General features: G+C 41.6%; 1 protein-coding gene across 1 annotated transcript; it reads right to left on the reverse strand.

The window, feature by feature from the left end:
- Positions 1 to 17,380: 17,380 nt before the first annotated feature.
- LOC119652337 (trypsin-1-like) lies at positions 17,381 to 19,102 on the reverse strand. Its single transcript, XM_038056354.1, has 7 exons — positions 18,931 to 19,102; positions 18,750 to 18,881; positions 18,550 to 18,687; positions 18,388 to 18,495; positions 18,198 to 18,335; positions 17,585 to 17,817; positions 17,381 to 17,449 (listed from the first exon to the last, which is right to left on the reverse strand). Exons 1-6 carry the CDS (start codon positions 19,057 to 19,059, stop codon positions 17,632 to 17,634), a joined length of 831 nt encoding a protein of 276 aa, XP_037912282.1. The 5' UTR covers positions 19,060 to 19,102; the 3' UTR covers positions 17,381 to 17,449; positions 17,585 to 17,631.
- Between the last annotated feature and the right edge of the window lie 2,276 nt (positions 19,103 to 21,378).

A 21,378-nucleotide genomic window follows, 5' to 3' on the forward strand; every position in this document is an offset into this window, starting at 1 on the left:
GAGAAATCATTATCTCCAACAAATCGAAAAGACTAACTAGGCTGACCTTAACCAATGTGTGAGGCTAGATAAAAGCAGAAGGATATCTCTCGAAACCATCCAACATTAACAAAGGTCTAAAACAAGGTGATGCCCTATTACGCACCTCAACCTGGCCCTGGAAAAGTGATCCGTGATGTTGATGTAGGAGCAGGAGGCGCCATCCTCTTCAAGGCCACCCAACTACTGCCTATGCTGACAATATTGATATTGTGGAAAGAACAACAAGAGATATACAATCTCCCTTTATGCACATCGGACAGAGGGGGAAATTGGACTATGCAATAATGAAGCTAAGACATTTACACATTCAGTTTGGCAACGTCGTTATCGAAAATCATAGAAGCGCATCAAATGACATTAGAAAACTGGGAGCAATAGAGACGTCCAGGCATTAATAATTTCTCCTATGTACCAAAGAGTCAAAGCTCTTACTGTACAAAACAATGATCTTGCCAGTTCTCATAAATTCCTCGGAGACTTGTGTTCTTAGCAAAAAAAATTGCGAACTCTTAACCGCGCTTGATGGAAGAATCGGTCAGAGAATTTCCATGAAGATGGACAATTCCGCGGCCTATATCACGACGAAATGTATGAGCGATACCACAACCATCTGGCGTAAGATCTAGTATGAAGGGGCATTTTCCTTGATGAAAAATTGGAATGCCTTCAAAACATGAAGTACTCTTTATAAAACTTTTCAAAGTTCGGATGGGGCCATGGAGTTCCATTCAGTTTCGAAAATATGATCTGCATTCTGTTCTCTGTCAATAACCTGACAGGAATATTCAAACTCATGAAGTGTAGTTTCTTTTAATGCGCCGCAAAGGTTGCGCTGAATTCATTATTAATGATAGCGCTGAATTATTATAGGTCGGCTGCGTTTTGAGGAGCATACACTACTTTCTCCACTGGTGCCTCGCACTAATTTTGTTCTTCAGTCGCCGCTGAAATCTTCATACTGCCAATAGTTCAATATAAGTGCTATCCTAGATAACCACGGTAATTTCGATGTTTCTAGTCTACGAGTTCACTAACCCATTCTATGATGTACTTAAGTAAAAGAATATACACGCCAACTGTCACTGCGTATAGCTTCGAAGGTGGAAACAACCACAAATGTTTTCTCTTTACTTCTAGCCCCTGTTTGGGATCTCAAGGCTATATTTAACAGCTTTGAAAAAAATGTGTACGTATTTCCTGCTTTTGTCTCGTTCTTACTTTCACCCGGTTTCAACTAATTGAGTTCCTGCAGGAACCCCAACTTTTTTTAATCCACTGTAGTTATTTCACTGAAACTTTCGATCACAATATATGTAAATGGTTGCCATTTGGTGAGGTATAGCGTGTCAACTACACATACACGTCATCGATTGCGGTTATGTCAAATGCCCTTCAGCTCCTCCTCGACTTCTCCAGAGGCTCACACTCCTCCTCTACTGTTCTGCACCAAGTGCGCTTGAGGTGACCCACTTGTCCGCCATCTTGGGAGAATGGATTCCACTGCATTGCGTAACAGGCAGTGCAATTGTCGGCAGTCCTTAAAGTGTGACCTATTCACTGCCATTTCCGTCTCCGACCCCAGTGCATACGAGTGCGAGGCCAGAGCGCCGAGCAAGGCCTTCGTTTGAAATATTGTCAGACCAGCGTAGTTCGCTGATACAAAGCAGATAGTTATTGACGAAATTTGGAGCTTTTAAGTTTCCATGTGCTATTCCGATATAAAAACATAGAAACAACCCTAACACAGAACAGGCTCGACTTGATTTTGATGTTTAAACAAATATAATTTTCAGATTTTGTACAGGGCAGCGAAAGCCGATCAAGCGATCTGTCGGGCGAGATCCAGTTCGGTACCACCGACGGCAGAAATTACGCTTCCTAGATAAACAAATTAATCGACGCCTTCGATACTCTGCTCATTAATGCAGATAGAAATACCCCCCAAATAATCACACTCGGTCTCTTTCTTTGAGATCTTGACGATAATCCCCTTTTTTCACTCTCTGGGAAAAATCTCGAGTTCCCGACATTTCCATACGAGAAGAAGCAGCAAATCTGCAGTTATTGCACGTGCAGCAATAAATAACTCTAGACCGTGAAGCCCCACGGCTTTACTCTGTTTGAGTTCGAACGCATCAAGACCGCCATCACTCGCAGCGGTCAGTGAAACCTTCAACCCCTTCTGTTCCTCGATTCCTTGCACACAGTCAGCTAGATCTTTTGACGCCTCTTCGGGACGTAGCCTACGACCTGGGTAGTACGCGAGGGAAGAGAATTTTTAATGACGACGTAATCCAGTAATTATCCAGTTTATCTGACGTTCAATCATTATTAATGAGCTCTTCCACTATCGAGCGACAGCTGGATCATACAAGCCGTCGATGCTGAACTTATGGGGTTGCAGTTCTCCAACCCTGCGAAAAGTGGCCGACGCAATGCGCAAGCCAACATTGAAACACAACTGACTTATGATCGAACAATGTGACACCAATGACGAGGCAGAGAAATCCACGGACCTTCTACCATTGCAGTGGGAAGTCTCCCCTGAACTTCGTTTGATTGTAATCTGGACAACAAAGACCTCCGCTGCCACCACCATGCCTAGAAGAAACAGTCCGTATAATTCATGCAGCAATTATAGATGTATCACGTAGTTGAGTACCATCTATAAGATATTCTCCGCTATTTTGCTAGGCCGGATAGCCCCATACGCACAGAATATCATTGGCTCATATCAAAGAGGCTTCACTCTACTCAAATCAACTACAGATCAGATTTTCTTCTGCGGCAAGCGATGGAAAACTGCTGGAATATTGCAATCAGTTGCACTATCTTTTCATCGACTTTAAAGCCGCCTATGATAGCATAGCTAGGGTAAAACTGGACAAGGCCATGAGAGAATTCGGTATCCCCACGAAACTGATAAGACCAACTAGGCTGATCCTGACCATTGCGCCAGATAAAAGCATCAGAATCACTCTCGAAACAATTCAATATCAACAACGGTTTAAAACAAAGAAATGCCCTATCGTGCGTCGTGGATGGACGCCTACATAACGATGAAATCTATGAGCGATACCACCAGCGTCCGGTTGTAGATAAAACCCGGCTTAACAAATTACGGTTGGCGAGTCTCCTATTACGTATGGATGAGGATGATCCAGCCCGGAAAGTCTATAAGGGCACAATATCTATGGTGGAAAAGAAGAATGAGACAGAGCCTGCCTGAAATGAAACGATGGTCAGGACGCTAGGCAGCTTTTAGAGATATCGAATTTTGTGGATCTCGGCGCAAAACCGAGATATCTGGAGTTCCTTTCTAAGGCAGGCCTAGACTGGATACCGGTTGTTGATGATGATGACTGTCAGGGAATGATTTCTTTGGCGGCCGATGTTAGCGCCCTGTCGGCCTGGTCTCAGTATAGAACTACCACGATTTTCATATCCCAAATTTTCAGGCGTATCATATGCTCACAAGCTTCGTCACAGGTTACGCTTCGATCCAAAATCAATTCCCATTCAATATCGACAACAAAAGTATTTTCTACTTCGCCCAGGATAATAAAACTAATCTTACTTCAGTGAAAGTATATTGCTAAGTCTGGGCCCGTTGTTTGCCACCATTCGTAGGTATTATACTTCTTCTGCTTTATAAAAAACAATTTTGTCAATAGTCTACAAAAACCCTACTTCTGAATTATCCCCAGGTGTGTTATAGTTCTAGTTTTTGTTACATATCTACATATTATGCATAGAACTGCATATTCTCTGATTGACCTGCAATCTAGTAGCTTTATTACCATCTTCTAGGATAGAAAGGTTGAACAGTACGAATGGTACTTCGGAATAATTAAGAAACTCAATGGTATCGATGTCATCCTCCATGCAAAGAGAAACCCCTTCGTCGCCAGTATGAAGAAACATACATGCTAGCGCGACAACAATGTCTCTTCAGTTAAAGCGCCCTCAGTAATGCAATACCAGAAAATAAGACCACTTAACTTGCTAAAAATCGTAACCACTCACTTTTTCCATAACGATTGCCCTGGTATTGACAAACGACTTCATGTTTACTGCAATGTACATTTACTTCTGCAAAACAGGACTGCCCGAACTCGGAGTTGATACAAAGTAGGAACTTGATACTTAAAAATCGAGCGAAAGTTTGGAGGAAGAGCAAGAGCAGAATGCATAAAGTCGCTATATCAACCCCAGAATGCACCACACTTTAATCAATTTAATTCGCTACGAATTGAATTTTATTTCTTTGAACTGTGTCTCATATCAATTACCTTCAAGTCAAAATGTCATATCCTTAGATTAATTTGTCAACCTCAGTGAACTGAACGCACATGTTGTTCACTTCGTTGAAAACCACAAACACCACACCAAAATATTCACCATTCCTTGGCTCAAAGCAGAAATTGAAGCTTCGGAACTGTCGAAAAGAAGAAGTTGGCTGTGTGGAAGGCAAGCGAACGAAACGTAACGTGACACATGAAATAAATGTGGTAGAAAATTGCCAAATTATGTAACCCCAAAAACATCATTATTCAAGTCGACTAGAACTATTTCTCTTATTCCTTAGCCAAACAAACATTCCGAAGACGACATGCACACCTTAAAGGAATGACGGTTCGCAAACCATCCGTTAAAATACAGAAAAAGAGAAAACCAAGATCTTTGGAAGGACTTTGCTTGTGTCCTTGTTCACATTGTGTTGTCCATATTGAGATGAAGTCCTACGCTGGGATCGATACCTTTCTGGACAGGTCTGTTAATGTCATGAAGTGAAAGTTGTGATGCAAAATATTTGAACCTCTCGACTTTACCAAATCAGAGACAGCGTTTTATAAAATTGTATTTATTACAATAAATTTATGAAAGATTGATTCAAATTTCGATTAAAAATTAACTTAAAATATTTTTGCATCAATAGCAGTTCCAAAATATTAGTTCGACTAAATCTTTATCCTCATTCTGTCGTTCTGATCCACCATTAATTTAGATATAGTGCACGAATACTTATGATACACAATTTAACTTCCAACAGTTGTGGACAAGTCCTTGAGCAAACATTTGTTCTACTTGACCATCTAATGCCGAGTCTCAAGCTTACGAAGGTATGTCACAAATAAGTCAAGAAATGGAGTAAATCCCGAAACTAGAGAGTGGACATTCCTTCACTGGACATTTGTGTCGGGTATCCTCCAACAGAGCGGAACGGAGTAAAAAACAAGAACAACCTTCACTAAGACATTGGCCCACGTTAAGTTGACAATTTCCTTCTGTTTGTTCGTGAGGTGAATATTTTCATTTGAGCATTGTCTTGTTGAGACTGGTCCCTTCCAAGAAGGTGAAAAAGGAATTCCCTTCCACGGTTGTAGCTAGAGATGAGTGTGTTTCGTCCTTCCCATGTGTGGAAGGGAAGACGAATTCGAAAAGGAAGCTCCAACAGACCAAACCTATTGTATTCGACGTTTCTGATATGGAATTGTTACCACGACAAGGACGATGAAAAATAATCACGATTATGGGGATTCACCGGTAGTGAATTAGAAAAATTTATCAGAATTTGTCATGGACATTCGTTTTAATAAATATTCTTCTATGCGAACGTAGCGTAATGCATTTACTTGAGCGAGCGTCTTTATGAAAAAATAGTGGCTTTGTTTGGGTTTATGAAAGTAAATTGGGTTTTGCAATGTCGGCTCACTTCTTGTAAAATCAAATATATTTTTGTCCTTTGAAATAATGTAATATTTTGAAATGTCTTGAATTCAAGCTTTTCAATTGAAGATTGAATTTCCAAAGGTTATGACAAATTTTTGATGCTATTTTACTTAATTGTGATTTCTTGTTATTGATAATTGAATTTAGCAGTAGAATAGGTGAAAATTCTGCGGCTTCAAATCATTTTTCCACTCTGGATTTAATGTTGAGTGCTCCATTGCTATTTAAGGAGCATTGATTCTAATGTTGGAGTAGTAATAACAGTAGATCACGCCAGTGGGTTCCTATCCAAGAATGGGCACGGAAAATTCGCGGGCAATCCTCTAACTGTTTTTTGATTTGATATATCTTTATCATCACCAATTGGGAAACGAGTATAAGTCTGTCTTAATAGACAACACAAAAGATCCTGGTTTTTCGCGAAGATTCTCATATTCAATATCCTTAGCAGCTATGTGGCATCCTGGCCTGCGTTATCACTCCATCTGAGGTAGAATCTACTAGACTTTCCGAGCTCATCAAGCATCATCAAAACTTATCAAAATCGATCCAATGTCTGCCTATCTGTGTCTCTGTCTGTCTGTCACACCCGATTTACTCCGAAACGGCTGAACCAATTCCGACGAAGTTTGATGAAAACATGTGATCCCTTTACATGAGGCGATTGCCTCCATTTTGCGTTGAGTTTGAAAGGGGTGCCCCCCATGCATGCGAAAGGGAGGTGTACATTTTCTTCACAGATAATGGTCATATAGGGTATGAAATGAAAACGCTCGATTAGTACTGATCTTATTTCCGAAATCAGGTGAAATCTAGAGAAGTGAGGGCTCAAAATGTGTGCCCAAAAAAGTGAAACCCATCTAACCGAAAAATCTGGAAAAACTTACAGTGATGTGTCTATATGTAATCTAGGCGTCAAACTACATTCCATTCCGATATCTGCACAAATATAGTTAATACTAGTATATTACTATATTTTGGAAATTTACCCAAAAGCCCCGGTAAGTTCATCCTGGAAATTCGGCACCAGTTTAGGCGATAATTTTGGATATAATTCTCAAAAGTTTGAATGCAAAATTAATAAAGTTATTGAAAGTCAAAGCTTGGCATTTCACATAAATTTATTACACTCTAAGACGTGTATGACGTCATTATGGTATGTATAGTGAACTTATATGAACGGCAGGTTGTATAGAGACACTTGCTTTTGTTTTTTAGCTGTTTTTTAGTTATTTGAATATCAATATCAACTATTGAGGACTGACAAGGGTGTGCACGTGTATATGCTAATGAAATTTGCGGGTAGTATTTAATAATTTGGACGTGTATGGACGTATCTTATGCACGCTTCCATCATCATCATCAACGGCGCAACAACCGGTATCCGGTCTAAGCCTGCCTCAATAAGAAACTCCAGACATCCCGGTTTTGCGCCGAGGTCCACCAATTCGATATCCCTAAAAGCTGTCTGGCGTCCTGACCTACGCCATCGCTCCATCTTAGGCAGGGTCTGCCTCGTTTTCTTTTTCTACCATAGATGTTGCCCTTATAGACTTTCCGGATGGGACATCCTCATCCATACGGATTAAGTGACCCGGCCACCGTAACCTATTGAGCCGGATTTTATCCACAACCGGACGGTCATGGTATCGCTCATAGATTTCGTCATTGTGTAGGCTACGGAATAGTCCATCCTCATGTAGGCGGCCAAGAATTCTTCGGAGGATTCTTGTCTCGAACGCGGCCAAGAGTTCGCAATTTTTCTTGCTAAGAACCCAATTCTCCGAGGAATACATGAGGATTGGCAAGATCATTGTCTTGTACAGTAAGAGGTTTGAACCTATGATGAGACGTTTCGAGTGGAACAGTTTTTGTAAGCTGAAATAGGCTCTGTTGGCTGACAACAACTAATTTATAACAACCCTGCGCGGATTTCATCATCGTAGCTGTTATCGGTTGTGGTTTTCGACCCTATATAGGAGAAATTATCAACGGTCTCAAAGTTGTATTCTCCTATCTTTATTCTTCGTTTGACCAGTGCGGTTTGATGTTGTTGGTTGGTTGGTTTTCGGTGCTGACGTTGCAACCATATATTTTGTCTTGCCTTCGTTGATGTGCAGCCCAAGATCTCGCGCCGCCTGCTCGATCTGGATGAAGGCAGTTTGTACGTCTCGGGTGGCTCTTCCCATGATGTCGATATCGTCAGCAGGCCAGTAGTTGGGTGAACTTGAAGAGGATCGTACCTCTTGCATTAACCACAGCAACACGGATCACTTTCTCGAGGGCCAGGTTAAAGAGGACCCATGATAGCGCATCCCTTTGTCGTAGACCGTTGTTGATGTCGAATGGACTTAAGAGTGATCCTGTTGCTTTTATCTGGCCTCGCACATTGATCAGGGTCAGCGTAGTCAGTCTTATTAATTTCGTCGGGATACCGAATTCTCTCATGGCCGTGTACAGTTTTACCCTGGCTATGCTATCATAGGCGGCTTTAAAGTCGATAAACAGATGGTGCAACTGTTGTCCATATCCCAACAGTTTTTCCATCGCTTGCCGCTGAGAGAAAATTTGATCTGTTGCTGATTTGCCTGGAGTGAAGTCTCTTTGGTATGGGCCAATGATGTTCTGCGCGTATGGGGCTATCCTAGCAAGATAGCAGAAAATATCTTATAGATGGTACTCAGCAACGTGATACCTCTATAATTGCTGCACTGTGTGGTGGCAGTATTTGTCCGTCGTCTTCAGTTGGCGGGACCTCCAACTCGCCGATGTTCTGGTTGTTCAGTAGCTCATCAAAGTACTCAACCCATCGCTCCAATATGTCCATTCTGTCGGAAATCAGATTTCCCTTTTTGTCTTGGCAGGATGAGCATCGAGGTGTATAAGGCTTCATCCTGCTGACTTGTTGGTAAAACTTCCGCGCCTGGTGCGGTTGCTCCCTGTACTTTTCTAGTTCATAGACTTGTTGGTTCTCCCAGGTTTCCTTTTTCCGTCTGTGAAGTCGCTTCTCCGCTCGACGGAGTTCGTGATAAGTCTCTGCGCGTGCCCGCGTTCTTTGAGAATGCAACATTACTCGGTATGCGGCATTCTTCCGTTCCGTTGCTAGCTTAAAATTCATCGTCAAACCAGCTGTTCCGACTCCTTTTGCGGCTGGGGCCAAGTATGCTTGGGGCCGTATCCATGGTAACGTTCTTCAGGTGATTGTCAAGATCATTTGTTGATGCTTCATCTCCAGGTCCTGTTGACTGCGGTTATTGCGGCATCCATTTCCCTCTTATAGGTGTCGCGGAGGGTTGTGTTGTGGATGGCTTCAGTGTTCACTCTCACCTGATTGTCAGAGGGGATTCTAGGTGGTATTGTTATTCGAGCTCGGAGCACCATGCCAACGAGATAGTGATGCGAGTCTATATTGGCCCCCCTATATGTTCTGACATTCATCAAAGCTGAAAGGTGGCGGCATTCGATCAACACGTGGTCAATTTGGTTGAAAGTGGCCACGCTTCCATGCACAGAATAAAATGGAAATGCGTGGAGACGTGTTAGATCAATTTTGAGCACAATATTTATGTCTTTAATATATATTTTCATACGTAAAAGTTTTTGGCAATATATGGCGGAATATTTTCCATTTTTAGCAATGCGCGAATAGCAAAATGTACATAGAGAGTTGCTTACGTAAGATGAACATATGTTAAAATCTTTATACCTGAATCGCCGAGCTCCCGGTATTCCGACTTGTTTTTAATATCCTGTTGAATATCCCTTAGCCTTTATTACTGCTTCATGTCTGCGTGGAATAGATTCAACTAAGTTTATTACTACCTCTTTTGGGAATGCGATCCATTTCTTTCTTGCAGAGCAGCCATCGGTCTAACTCTCAACTCCTCTGCTCAATAAGATTCTGGCCAGGACTTTGAGAAGGGCAGGTTATTTTTGTAACTTGGTTGCCATTTAGCCAATTCTGAACAAATTTGGATGTGTGGTTAGGATCGCTACCCTGCTAGAAGATCTACCCTTTTTGCATTTTGCCGTGAGCATGCGACAACAAGTGCTTTTCTCGATCTCATAACTCCTTAAACTTGGATCAATGGACCATGACCATCACGGGAAAAGCACCGAAAATTTCGAAAAAAAGTAAGATGAACCATGAGTATGCTTCCACCTCCATGCTTTACCGCTGATACTTGGTACTTGGCATTGTTTCAAGCTCCAACTGGACGGAAAAGAGGCTGAGCAGCTGTCGTCGAAGATTGAACGTTGTAAAATTCAGCAACTTCTTTCGAAGGATCAAGGATCTGTGCATTGATTTCGGAAAGTTAAATTAGCGTCCACCTCCTTTTGAACAATCCACCCCTTTTGTTTGTGTTGGCACTTCTTTACGAATATGTTTCAGCTGACGTATGGTACAGGGCTGCAACACGCGACTGGTTTAGTTTTCCTGCTGTTCCTGGGCATCTTGTGGCCTTTTTTTTAAAAAAATTGAAATGGAACCAGTAACGTTTCTGGTTCTTTCACTCGGATGACTTCGACTGCCTACCATGACTATAGGAACGATGTGGAGATAAACCTCTCGTGGTGCATAATGCACAATATAATCGAATTTCCGGTGTTCAGATAGTTGAATGGTTAGATCACAAGGCTGTCGTGCAAAAGATCGCGGTTCAAATCTCATTGGCAGCATTGGAACTGGACTCAGCTGTGAATGGGTACCTGAGTCAAATCAGGGTAATAATCTCGGGCGAGCGCAATGCTTACCACATTGCCTCCTAAAGGGTTCTGTAATCCTGTAGTGTACCGTTATAGTCTTGAATGAAGTGCTCACTTCAAGGCCCTGACCCAATTGGATCGTTGCACCCACCATTATCATTATCAAATGTGTGATACCATGGGTCCTAAATGTGGATTCCACTTACGATATCCAAAATTCTGGATCCTGGAGAATATCGGAAACTTTGAGATTCTTGATGACATAATTATTTCGGATGGTGCGTCTATGTCTATTTCCGCTGGATCATCCCCCTTCGCTGCTTCATCGTTTGCCATTTCTCTCCATTTTGTTTAGGCGCCGCGGACCTTGCGCTTTTTCCGTCTGCGCCAAATAACAGTTATCGCCGACTGATGTTTCGGATGGTTTCTGCTCTTTTAAATATTGACCGATTATTTTTTTTCTGCGCAAGCGGTAGTTTTGCACGCTTTCAACTGTTGTATGCGCAATCCTCTGCCCGTTCTCCGAAACTAGTTATCTGCTCAAATTTTGGGGTCACCACTTAAAGAGTCTGTAGAGTTTTCCAATTTAACAATCTACAAAAAATGAACTTCGACAAATAATTTTATAATTTTTATTTTTCAAGAGCACAGAATTTATAATGTGTTTGCGATGACTTTCTTTTCCAGCGAGCGAGGGAAATGCTAAACTCTTTAACGATTTTTTTTGCCTCTCGCGGGAACAAGTTGTCTTGTCTGTCTCAGTTGACGTATGGTACAGAGCTGAGATAGAGTCGGCTATCAAAAACGGCATTTGATTATTCCTAAACATGAGTTTGTGTGGAACATTGTCAAACACCTTCGCTAGACCCACGAACTTCAGTCTCAGTTTTTGCATAAGCAACCGCCCAACGTACATTGCGTCAGTTGTTCCCTAGTTCTTGATCCATGGTAATTTGAAGGATGTCACAAATGTGACTGCCAAGAATGCTTTCAATAAATCTTCATCTAAATTGAATACAACGCTGGACAGTCAAGGCACAATAACCGGTGTCCGGTCTTCATCATCATCAACGGCGCAACAACCGGTATCCTGTCTAGGCCTGCCTTAATAAGGAACTCCAGACATCCCGGTTTTGCGCCGAGGTTCACCAATTCGATATCCCTAAAAGCTGTCTGGCGTCCTGACCCACGCCATCGCTCCATCTTAGGCAGGGTCTGCCTCGTCTTCTTTTTCTACCATAGATATTGCCCTTATAGACTTTCCGGGTGGGATCATCCTCATCCATATGGATTAAGTGACCCGGCCACCGTAACCTATTGAGCCGGATTTTATCCACAACCGGACGGTCATGGTATCGCTCATAGATTTCGTCATTGTGTAGGCTACGGAATAGTCCATCCTCATGTAGGCGGCCAAGAATTCTTCGGAGGATTCTTGTCTCGAACGCGGCCAAGAGTTAGCAATTTTTCTTGCTAAGAACCCAAGTTTCCGAGGAATACATGAGGAATGGCAAGATCATAGTCTTGTACAGTAAGAGCTTTGACCCTATGGTGAGACGTTTCGAGCGGAACAGTCTTTGTAAGCTGAAATAGGCTCTGTTGGCTGACAGCAACCGTGCTCGGATTTCATCACTGTAGTTGTTATCGGTTGTGATTTTCGACCCTAGATAGGAGAAATTGTCAACGGTCTCAAAGTTGTATTCTCCTATCCTTATTCTTCTTCGTATTTGACCAGTGCGGTTTGATGTTGTTGGTTGATTCGTCTTCGGTGCTGACGTTGCCACCATATATTTTGTCTTGCCTTCATTGATGTGCAGCCCAAGATCTCGCGCTGCCTGATGAAGGCAGTTTGTACATCTTGGGTGGTTCTTCCCATGATGTCGACATCGTCAGCATAGGCCAGTAGTTGGGTGGACTTGAAGAGGATCGTACCTCTTGCATTTACATCAGCATCACGGATCACTTTCTCGAGGGCCAGGTTAAAGAGGACGCATGATAGCGCATCCCCTTGTCGTAGACCGTTGTTGATGTCGAATGGTCTTGAGAGTGATCCTGCTGCTTTTATCTGGCCTCGCACATTGGTCAGGGTCAGCCTAGTCAGTCTTATTAATTTCGTCGGGATACCGAATTCTCTCATGGCCGTGTACAGTTTTACCCTGGCTATGCTATCATAGGCGGCTTTAAAGTCAATGAACAGATGGTGCAACTGTTGTCCATATTCCAACAGTTTTTCCATCGCTTGCTGCAGAGAGAAAATCTGATCTGTTGCTGATTTGCCTGGAGTGAAGCCTCTTTGGTATGGGCCAATGATGTTCTGGGCGTATGGGGCTATCCGGCCTAGCAAGATAGTGGAGAATATCTTATAGATGGTACTCAGCACCGTGATACCTTTATAATAGCTGCACTGTATGATATCTCCCTTTTTATGTATGAGACAGATTATGCCTCGTTGTCAATCGTCAGGCATTGATTCGCTGTCCCATACCTTGAGCACAAGTTGATGAACCACTTGGTGTAACTGGTCGCCTCCATATTTAACCAATTCGGCTGTAATTCCATCGGCTCCTGGCGACTTATGATTTTTTAGCCGATTGGTGGTGGCAATATTTGTCCGTTGTCTTCAGTTGGCGGTTCTAGTTCACAGACTTGTTGGTTCTCCCAGGTTTCCTTTTTCCGTCTGTGAAGTCGCTTCTCCACTCGACGGAGTTCGTGATAAGTCTCTGCGCGTGCCCGCGTTCTTTGAGAATGCAACATTACTCGGTATGCAACATTCTTCCGTTCCGTTGCTAGCTTACATTCATCGTCATACCCGCCGTTCCGACTCCTTTTGCGGCTGGGGCCAAGTATGTTTGTGGCCGTATTCATGATAACGTTCTTCAGGTGATTGTGAAGATCATTTGTTGATACTTCATCTCCAGGTCCTCTATTGACTGCGGTTATTGCGGCATCCATTTCCCTCTTATAAGTGTCGCGGAGGGTTGTGTTGTGGAGGGCTTCAGTGTTCACTCTCACCTGATTGTCAGAGGGGATTCTAGGTGGTATTGTTATTCGAGCTCGGAGCACCATGCGAACGAGATAGTGATCCGAGTCTATATTGGCCCCCCTATATGTTCTGACATTCATCAAGGCTGAGAGGTGGCGGCGTTCGATCAACACGTGGTCAATTTGGTTGAAAGTGGTCCCGTCTGGAGAGGCCCACGTATGTTTGTGGACCGCTTTCCGCGCAAACCAGGTACTTGCGGTCTTGGCATGCCTTAGCAAAGAACTCCAAACATCACAAATTGATCACAATCACAAAGCCGATATCCTTACCTGGCGTCCTGGCGTACGCTCTCCTTCTGTCTGCATATACTGCCCTTATAGACTTTCTGGGCTGAATCATAATCATCCATACGGATTATCGTAAGTGACTCCCCAACTAGAACCTATTGAACCGGATTTTATCCATAACCAGACAGTCGTGGCACCGCTCATAAATTTCCGCCTTATGTAGGCTACAAAATCGTCCATCTTTCTGCAAGGAGCCCCAAGTTCTTCCGAAAGTTCTTCTCTTGAATTAGCTGTATTTAAGAAAAGAATCCTTCGGAGGATGCAAACAGTTCTAGTCTCCGAAGAAATACATGAGGACTGTCTTATTTTAATTATTACGTTATATTCATACCTGCCTTCCTTGTGTGCGTTTCTCCAGTCGTTCCATATAATATCCAAAGAAAGTAGAATGAAAAAGAAAATTTTGGAATACTGTTTTCACGTTTTCCGCTATCTGGCACTCTATAACCGAAGTTTTCCCTAAGGGCTAATTTATGGTGAACAGTGGATCAGATGTCTGTAAAAAAGTCAACCCCATGATAGCGCTAGTACTTATGATGCTGATGACTGTTTAATAAAAACAAATCGGGAAGCCGGAAGCTTGACACTTCAGGTATAAAAGGTTTTGTGGTTCCCTATATGAGGAGCATAACGCAGTTCTCCATTGGCTGCAATGAAGAACTGCGTTATGAAATTGCTTCACGCATTAACGCAACCTGGGTAAAGTGGCATTCCACAACTGGTGTTCTTTGTGATCGACGTATCAGCACACGTCTCATCTGAAATTTACTGTAATGTCGTCCGTCTGCCGCTCTCTATAGTTCTGAGTGTAGGCCGACTATAAAAAATAATGAACGGCGTCTTGTGATAATGGAGACGAAGATGTTGCATTGCACTTTTGGCGTGACACGTTTTGATCAAGTCCGAAATGAGAATATTCGCGATCAATATGGGGTTGCACCGATCGTGGGAAAGCTGCGAGTGAGGCGCTTTCGATGGTGTGGTCACTTAATTCACGTTACCGAGAATTCACTTGCCAATATTGGTCTGAACATCGAAGTCAATGGTAAGCAACCAAAAAGGCGACCGATACAACGGTGGCTTGATACGCTGGATGGGGTTTTAAAGGCCTTGCCATTACATCGTGATCAGGCAATTGATAAAATAAAATGGCTAAATCGATCACGACGAGTCGACCCCGCTTGTGAACGAGACAAAGGCTGAAGAAAAAGAAGAAGATGTGAGGAGCAACGAGTGCATGACAGCTCCGTGTCACATAGTTAAAAATTCCATTGCTCTCTAGTTTTCAGAAGGCGATTTAAATAAATAATTTGATGGAAAGCCCTATATTGATAATAGTCAACCTCATAACCACCGCTTCACTCTCTGAGTTTAATATTAGGTTGGGGAAAAAGGAATGTCTTATTTTGTCAATAGATGGCGTCACTTAAACATATCTTGTGCTGTACTTATCGCATCGGGTCATACTATACGGCGATTTGAAGACGACAATCTGGGCTATATGTGTTTTTTGACAGTTTTATGATCGTACGTTTCAGCGTCAAGTTATAGCGCGTCAAAGATGGAGTCCAGCAAGGAAGAAATTCGTAATATTTTACATTTTTACTACCTGAGAGGTAAAAATGCAACGAAGATGCACCCCGTACTGGTAGGCCAATTGTCGAAATCATCCAAGTAGACCGGCATGTGAGCATTCGCTCGATTGGCCAGGAAGAGGGTAAAGACCATAAAACCATTTGGAACCATTAGCAGAAGATTGGTCTGAAGGTTTTGTGTTTTTCTTTTATAAAAAGATTTGAGTATATATGCATATATTGTGTGAAAATACCCCTTTCAAGTGATATTGACATTCATTCATCATAATTCAAGAAATTCGCAGTGAAGCGACAGCTTTGACCTAGTATAACCTGGTTAGTAGTAATGCGACTTTCACCAAATTTGGCAGGATCATGCTCTACGCTGTGGCCTATACTGCTGCAATTTTGTGATTCTAGGGTGAACTTAAGGGGGGTTTCCTGTCTATTACTAAAAATTATAGTAATGTACTATTATTATCGGTATGGAGGGTATTCTGGAGCCTAAGGACCATATAGTGGCAGTCCCCGATTTTTTTCAAATTTTTCGGTTGGGTAGTTTCTGAGAATGGGTTCGTTAAAGAAATGATCACTTTCAACCCCCCCCCTACTCCCAGCATTTCCAACAAATGTTAAAACTAAGACCGGCTCCGAAAAGTACTAATTGAGACCTTTAATTTGATACCCCACATGACTATATTTGATGAAAAAAATGTACACACCCCCCCCCCCCCTTTGTATGTATGGGGACCCCCCCCCCCCCCTTAAATTGGACCTAAAAGAATGTAACTCACTGCATGCGTGAGCGGTCACAGTTCCCACCTCTCTGCCACATTTGGTGTCAATCGCTACAACCGTCTCCGAGAAAAAAGCGTGTAACAGACAGATAGTAAACTGATTTTAACAAGGTTTTGTGTTGACACAAAACCTTAAAAAGGGTTGGGGACAATTAGATTCTTCTCGAATCGAATTTTAATATTTCACTCGAATTTCAATTATTCTCGTTAATTATGACGTCAGCATCTTATTTGTATGGCTGCTGTTAATTCGCACGAAATTGATAAGTTTGAACTGCTATAACTTCCACACTAATAGTTGGATTTTCATGAAAGTCGGCATGTGTATGCACGAGGCTGCCCTCTATGTCGGTGCATTTAGTACTCCTAGGATGAACTACGGGGGGTTTTCAGTCAATTTCTAAAAGTTGGTAAAATACTATTAGCAAATTTATTTGGGCAGATCCTCTCTCGAGGATTAGATTTCACATAAGTGTTTTAAACAAAACCTTAAAAAGGGCTGCAGAGAAGTAGATTCTTCATTAATGCGACTTTAATATTTCACGCGAATGTCAATTATTCCCGTTAATTATGACGACAGCATCTTATTTGCATGGCTTTGGAAGCAGCTAATCTATGCTGATACAAAGTTCGGAAGTCCTAGGATGAATTTGAGGGGGGTTTTCCAGTAAATTTGTAAAAGTTGGTAATATACTATTAGTAAGTCTGTTTGAGCAGATATCGGAATGGGATATATTTTCAGGCCTAGATTTCGTCTAAGCGCAACAGCTTGATTTTTTTCCGATTTTGAGATTGGGTAGTTTCTGAAAATGTGTCCTGTCTCACTTCAAGTGGGTACATTTTGCCTCCTTACTCGCGCACTTTGCAATTCACGACTAAACTATCAAATTCTGAAAGTACTAATCGAGACCTTTCATTTGATACCCTACACGACCATATCCGGTGAAAAAAAATGTCAATCCCCCCTTTGCATGTATCGAGCGCCCCTCTAAAAACGAAAAACCTGAATTTATGCCACTCGCTGTATGCATGGGATTTCATAGTTTTCATCTGCTCACTAAATTTCGTTCTGATCTGTTTAGCCGTTTTGGAGAAAAATGCGTGTGACAGACAGACAGACAAATAGATAGACAGACAGTGAATCGATTTTAAAAAGATTTCGTTTTACACAAAACCTTAATAAAAAGCAACAACTAGTCAAATGTCAACAGTTTTAAGTTTATTAAATTTCGTCCGATTGACATGATCTGGGTCCGCATCTGTTATCTATTTAACGCATGCCAGGACAGTCGATGGATGGCAAAGTTTTCATTCGACACATTTATTGGAACAGCAACATGTCAAAAATATGCAATTCAAATTTAACTAAATTTATCAAAAGACAATGTTAAAATATCTTACAAAAAATAAAGGTACTTAAGTTGCTTTCAGTTTGAATCATTTCTCTCTTAATTTTTTATTTGTTTCCACCGAAAATTAGAAGGCGTCCATTCAGTTACATTTTTTATCCAATTAACGTAGTTCGCTAAGTTTGTATAGTAATTTCCATACATTTGATTCCCACATATACCGTAACCTCCTTCCAAAATTCCAACTAATTTGTTATCACAAATTAGCGGTCCTCCACAATCACCCTGTAAAATAAATACATTTATAAATTTTCTAGTTTCTGTAAAAACGACGAGGCTATATAGACGATCAAGTCAATGGGGAAATGGAAACCGATACCAATGGCACGTAAGTAGGGCTGGCGCGCTATTCTCCACATTAATGTTTTTGGTGACCAATGGACTTTCTGGCTGTTCTCAATTGTGGGAGAATATTTTTATAGTGTATGCCCTCATATTCAAATACATGTACAAATACATGTACAATACTTTGGTCTTCTTTGAATATGACGTTCACTAAATGCGAAGATATCGAATATAATAATATAATAAAATATTATAATTAAATGAAAACTCGACAGAATTTCTTATATTTATCAAGCAATAGAAACAAAATATTTGCTTACGTAGCAAGGACTCTGAATTCCATTTGGACTAGCAGCACAAATAAATTTTTCCTCATCGGTGTAAAACGATCCACATTTATAGAAGTTAGTGGTAATCGCATCAGCTTTCTTTAGTGCAATACTTTTTCGTTTAGTTTCCTATAGATATAACATTTTAGTCAATATCCGAATCTCACATTCAAAAACTGACATCCACTCCCCAGCCAACGATGGAACATCGAGTCCCTAGCGAAGGCTTAACTTCAGCCAGTGGTATCCACTCCACAACTGATTTGGTAAAAATGAATGACTCGTTCACCTTTTCAGGAAACGTTAGATAAAATTAGATTTTATTTTGAAAATGAGCAGGTACTTTACAAACGGCGAGGTCCACATATTGGACACCGGCACTATCACACCCTGGATGAAAAATCAATGTTTCAATTGACCGCTGTTGGCGCTGCATAGATCTTCCTTCGACATCCCATCGTGCGTCTCCTGCTACTATAAACTAGAAATATTTACACAACTTAGGAAAGTTTAGTAGTTATGGTAGATTTCGCATAAAATCACCTCTGTCGGGTGCGCTCTATCTACTGATTTTTCGAAGCAATGACAAGATGTTAACACATACAGGTCACTTAAAATTGTTCCTCCACACAGTTGGGTTGATTGTCCATTCGATCTTATATACTTGAGGCATACCTGAGAAATGTCCTAAAGATTGGGGACATATGGTTACCGCTCAGTTTACCTGACTCGGGTATTCACCGATTATAGTAGATGTCCCATTGTATATCCCAGCTGCATTGCACAGTTTTGTCCAGAGGAGGAAACTTACTAAAATAACATTTTCAGCTAATGATTTTTGAGTTTTCTTCATTTCCGAATATAATTTATGACATGTTGGGCTGATATGACATTAATTTGTGATGGTTTGAAACTACTTGGTTTCATTCAATTTGGGCTTCGAAGCTGTAAAGCTAGACTCTCCTCCAGTGTTTGACCTCATAATGTGGACTACTCCCTAAATCGCAACTCATTGGATTGGATTGAAATAACTCTCAAATTTGAATAAAGGAATATTTGCAACACATCGTCACTTCAAACGGAAATGATAATTATGTACTTCTGCTGTGAGTCCACAGCGTCTTATCTCCCCATCCAGCTCCCATTGCTCCTCTTTGATATCCGGTTTTTGTCGAAACATCATTAGAGCGTAAATGACCACTTTCAATAATGCCTCGCCTCTTTAGCCAACTAAGGTACATTACAATGCAATGAGAGAAAAGTTTTAGGTAACGGATGGAGCAACAACACCATTTGTCAGCTTCCTGTATCCGCAGCTCGGAGGTAGTTCGACGACGAAAATTGCAACAGAAAATATCCTTTCTCAAAATCCTGGACTGGACGACAACGTCAACGTTTCGTCCTCATTAAAATCCTGCAGATACCGAACAACGACCTCTCACGAACGATGATAATTCGCCATGACTTGTCTGTGCTCGGTGTTTGGTGGCAGAAAGGTTAAAACAGATTTGCAGGACTGAACTTTCTCTACTTTGGTTCCGGCTCGGTAAAAGTTTCTTAAAACTCGATTGTGTGTACTAATAGTGAGAGGATATTACGATGATTCCCGGCACAAGAATGGCTTTTCATTAAAGGATCCGTATATCAATGGAGAGGTATGAGCTGCAGTCGTATATTGAAGAAAAATGAATGTACATAGAAACATACATACATTTTTCCAAGAATGAAGCCGGCATAGCCATAATACACATTCGTGTAATTATATCTTCAACGTCTTTGTAGGACTTAATAGGAATCCATTTTAAATAAGTGGATTCAGTTAACTTTATTATTTTACTTAAAAAAAATTGCATTTGGTATTTGACTTAAAATACTGTGGAGGTTTCCTATTAAAACTAAAAAATTATTGGCTATCGTTCTTAGTTAATATAAGAAAATCCTTATTGTGCGTACACACATACCAGATCTAAGGTGACAGATTTATCAAGAGATCTAAGGCTGCCAATAGAGAACGTCATCGCGACCAAAAGCAAATAAAGTTTAAAATGTTTACTTCACAATTGACGGCACGATGACCTCTTGATCTTTCGATAGAGATCCTAATCAGGGTTACGCAGTGGATGCTTGTGTTTAGCCTGCTACTGTAGGTTTATCACTTTCGCACCATTAGCTGTGATTATAATGAAACTGAAACACAATCTCATTAAAATATGTTTATGTAGTATAACAGCGGAACCCGGCAGACCTAATTCTGTTTGTGTATATTCTCAAAAGCTGCGGACTTTCTCCAGGTACAGCAAGAAGAAAATTTGATAACACACATGTCTTGTCACTTTACACTTTGATCATAACCATAAATTCGTGGAGCTCTGAGGTGGCGGCGAGGAAGACGGACAGCAACCCTGCCATCTGGACGAAAAGCAAGTGCCCCCGGAGAACCTTCATATGGTGGCACTGGAATACGATGTACTCACTATGATTTGCTGCCCGTGATGCAGTAAGCGAATGCTCCAAATGCTTAATTAGGGCGATCAGTCGCGAGTCTGAAATGGCAATAGGTCACGAAACCTTACCAGGGGTATATTGGCACCATGGAAACCGAGGTAGCCCCTGAATTCACATGTTTCATGTGAATTTCTGTCTTGTCTGCATTAAGCACGGTTATAGTGGTTGGCCCCCTATTGGGAGTTTCATGGAGGTTGTACTTTCAAGTGGGTGGAGACCTTCGTGACTTAAGCGTGGTGTTGCGTCAGAGTGCACAGACTAGACAAGGTAACATCATCCAAACATCACGTCCGCCATATTTGAATTTGGTAACGCCACTTGGGTCGTAATTATCGAAATATCCGTTTCGGCTTGAAAATCGTTCCTAATATTTTTATCATCATCATCAACGGTGCAACAACCGGTATCCGGTCTAGGCCTGCCTTAATAAGGAACTCCAGACATCCTGGTTTCAAGCCGAGGTCCACCAATTCGATATCCCTAAAAGCTGTCTGGCGTCTTGACCTATGTCATCGCTTCATCTCAGCCAGGGTCTCCCTGGTTTTCTTTTCCTACCAAAGATATTGCCCTTATAGACTTTCCGGGCTGGATCAACCTCATCCATACGGATTAAGTGACCCACCCACCGTAACCTACTGAGCCAGATTTTATCCACAACCTGACGGTC

Source organism: Hermetia illucens, chromosome 3, assembly GCF_905115235.1.
Source record: "Hermetia illucens chromosome 3, iHerIll2.2.curated.20191125, whole genome shotgun sequence".
In the NCBI taxonomy this organism is placed as follows: domain Eukaryota; kingdom Metazoa; phylum Arthropoda; class Insecta; order Diptera; family Stratiomyidae; genus Hermetia; species Hermetia illucens.

Excerpts from the sequence above, each read along its gene's own strand:
- LOC119652337 (XM_038056354.1), bottom strand. The coding sequence starts at position 19,059 with ATGAAGAAAACTCAAAAATCATTAGCTGAAAATGTTATTTTAGTAAGT. Across the intron at positions 18,496-18,549 it reads TGGACCTCGCCGTTTGTAAA|GTGAACGAGTCATTCATTTT; the intron begins GTACCTGCTCAT and ends TTTCCTGAAAAG. Across the intron at positions 18,336-18,387 it reads TCGTTGGCTGGGGAGTGGAT|GAAACTAAACGAAAAAGTAT; the intron begins GTCAGTTTTTGA and ends TTATATCTATAG.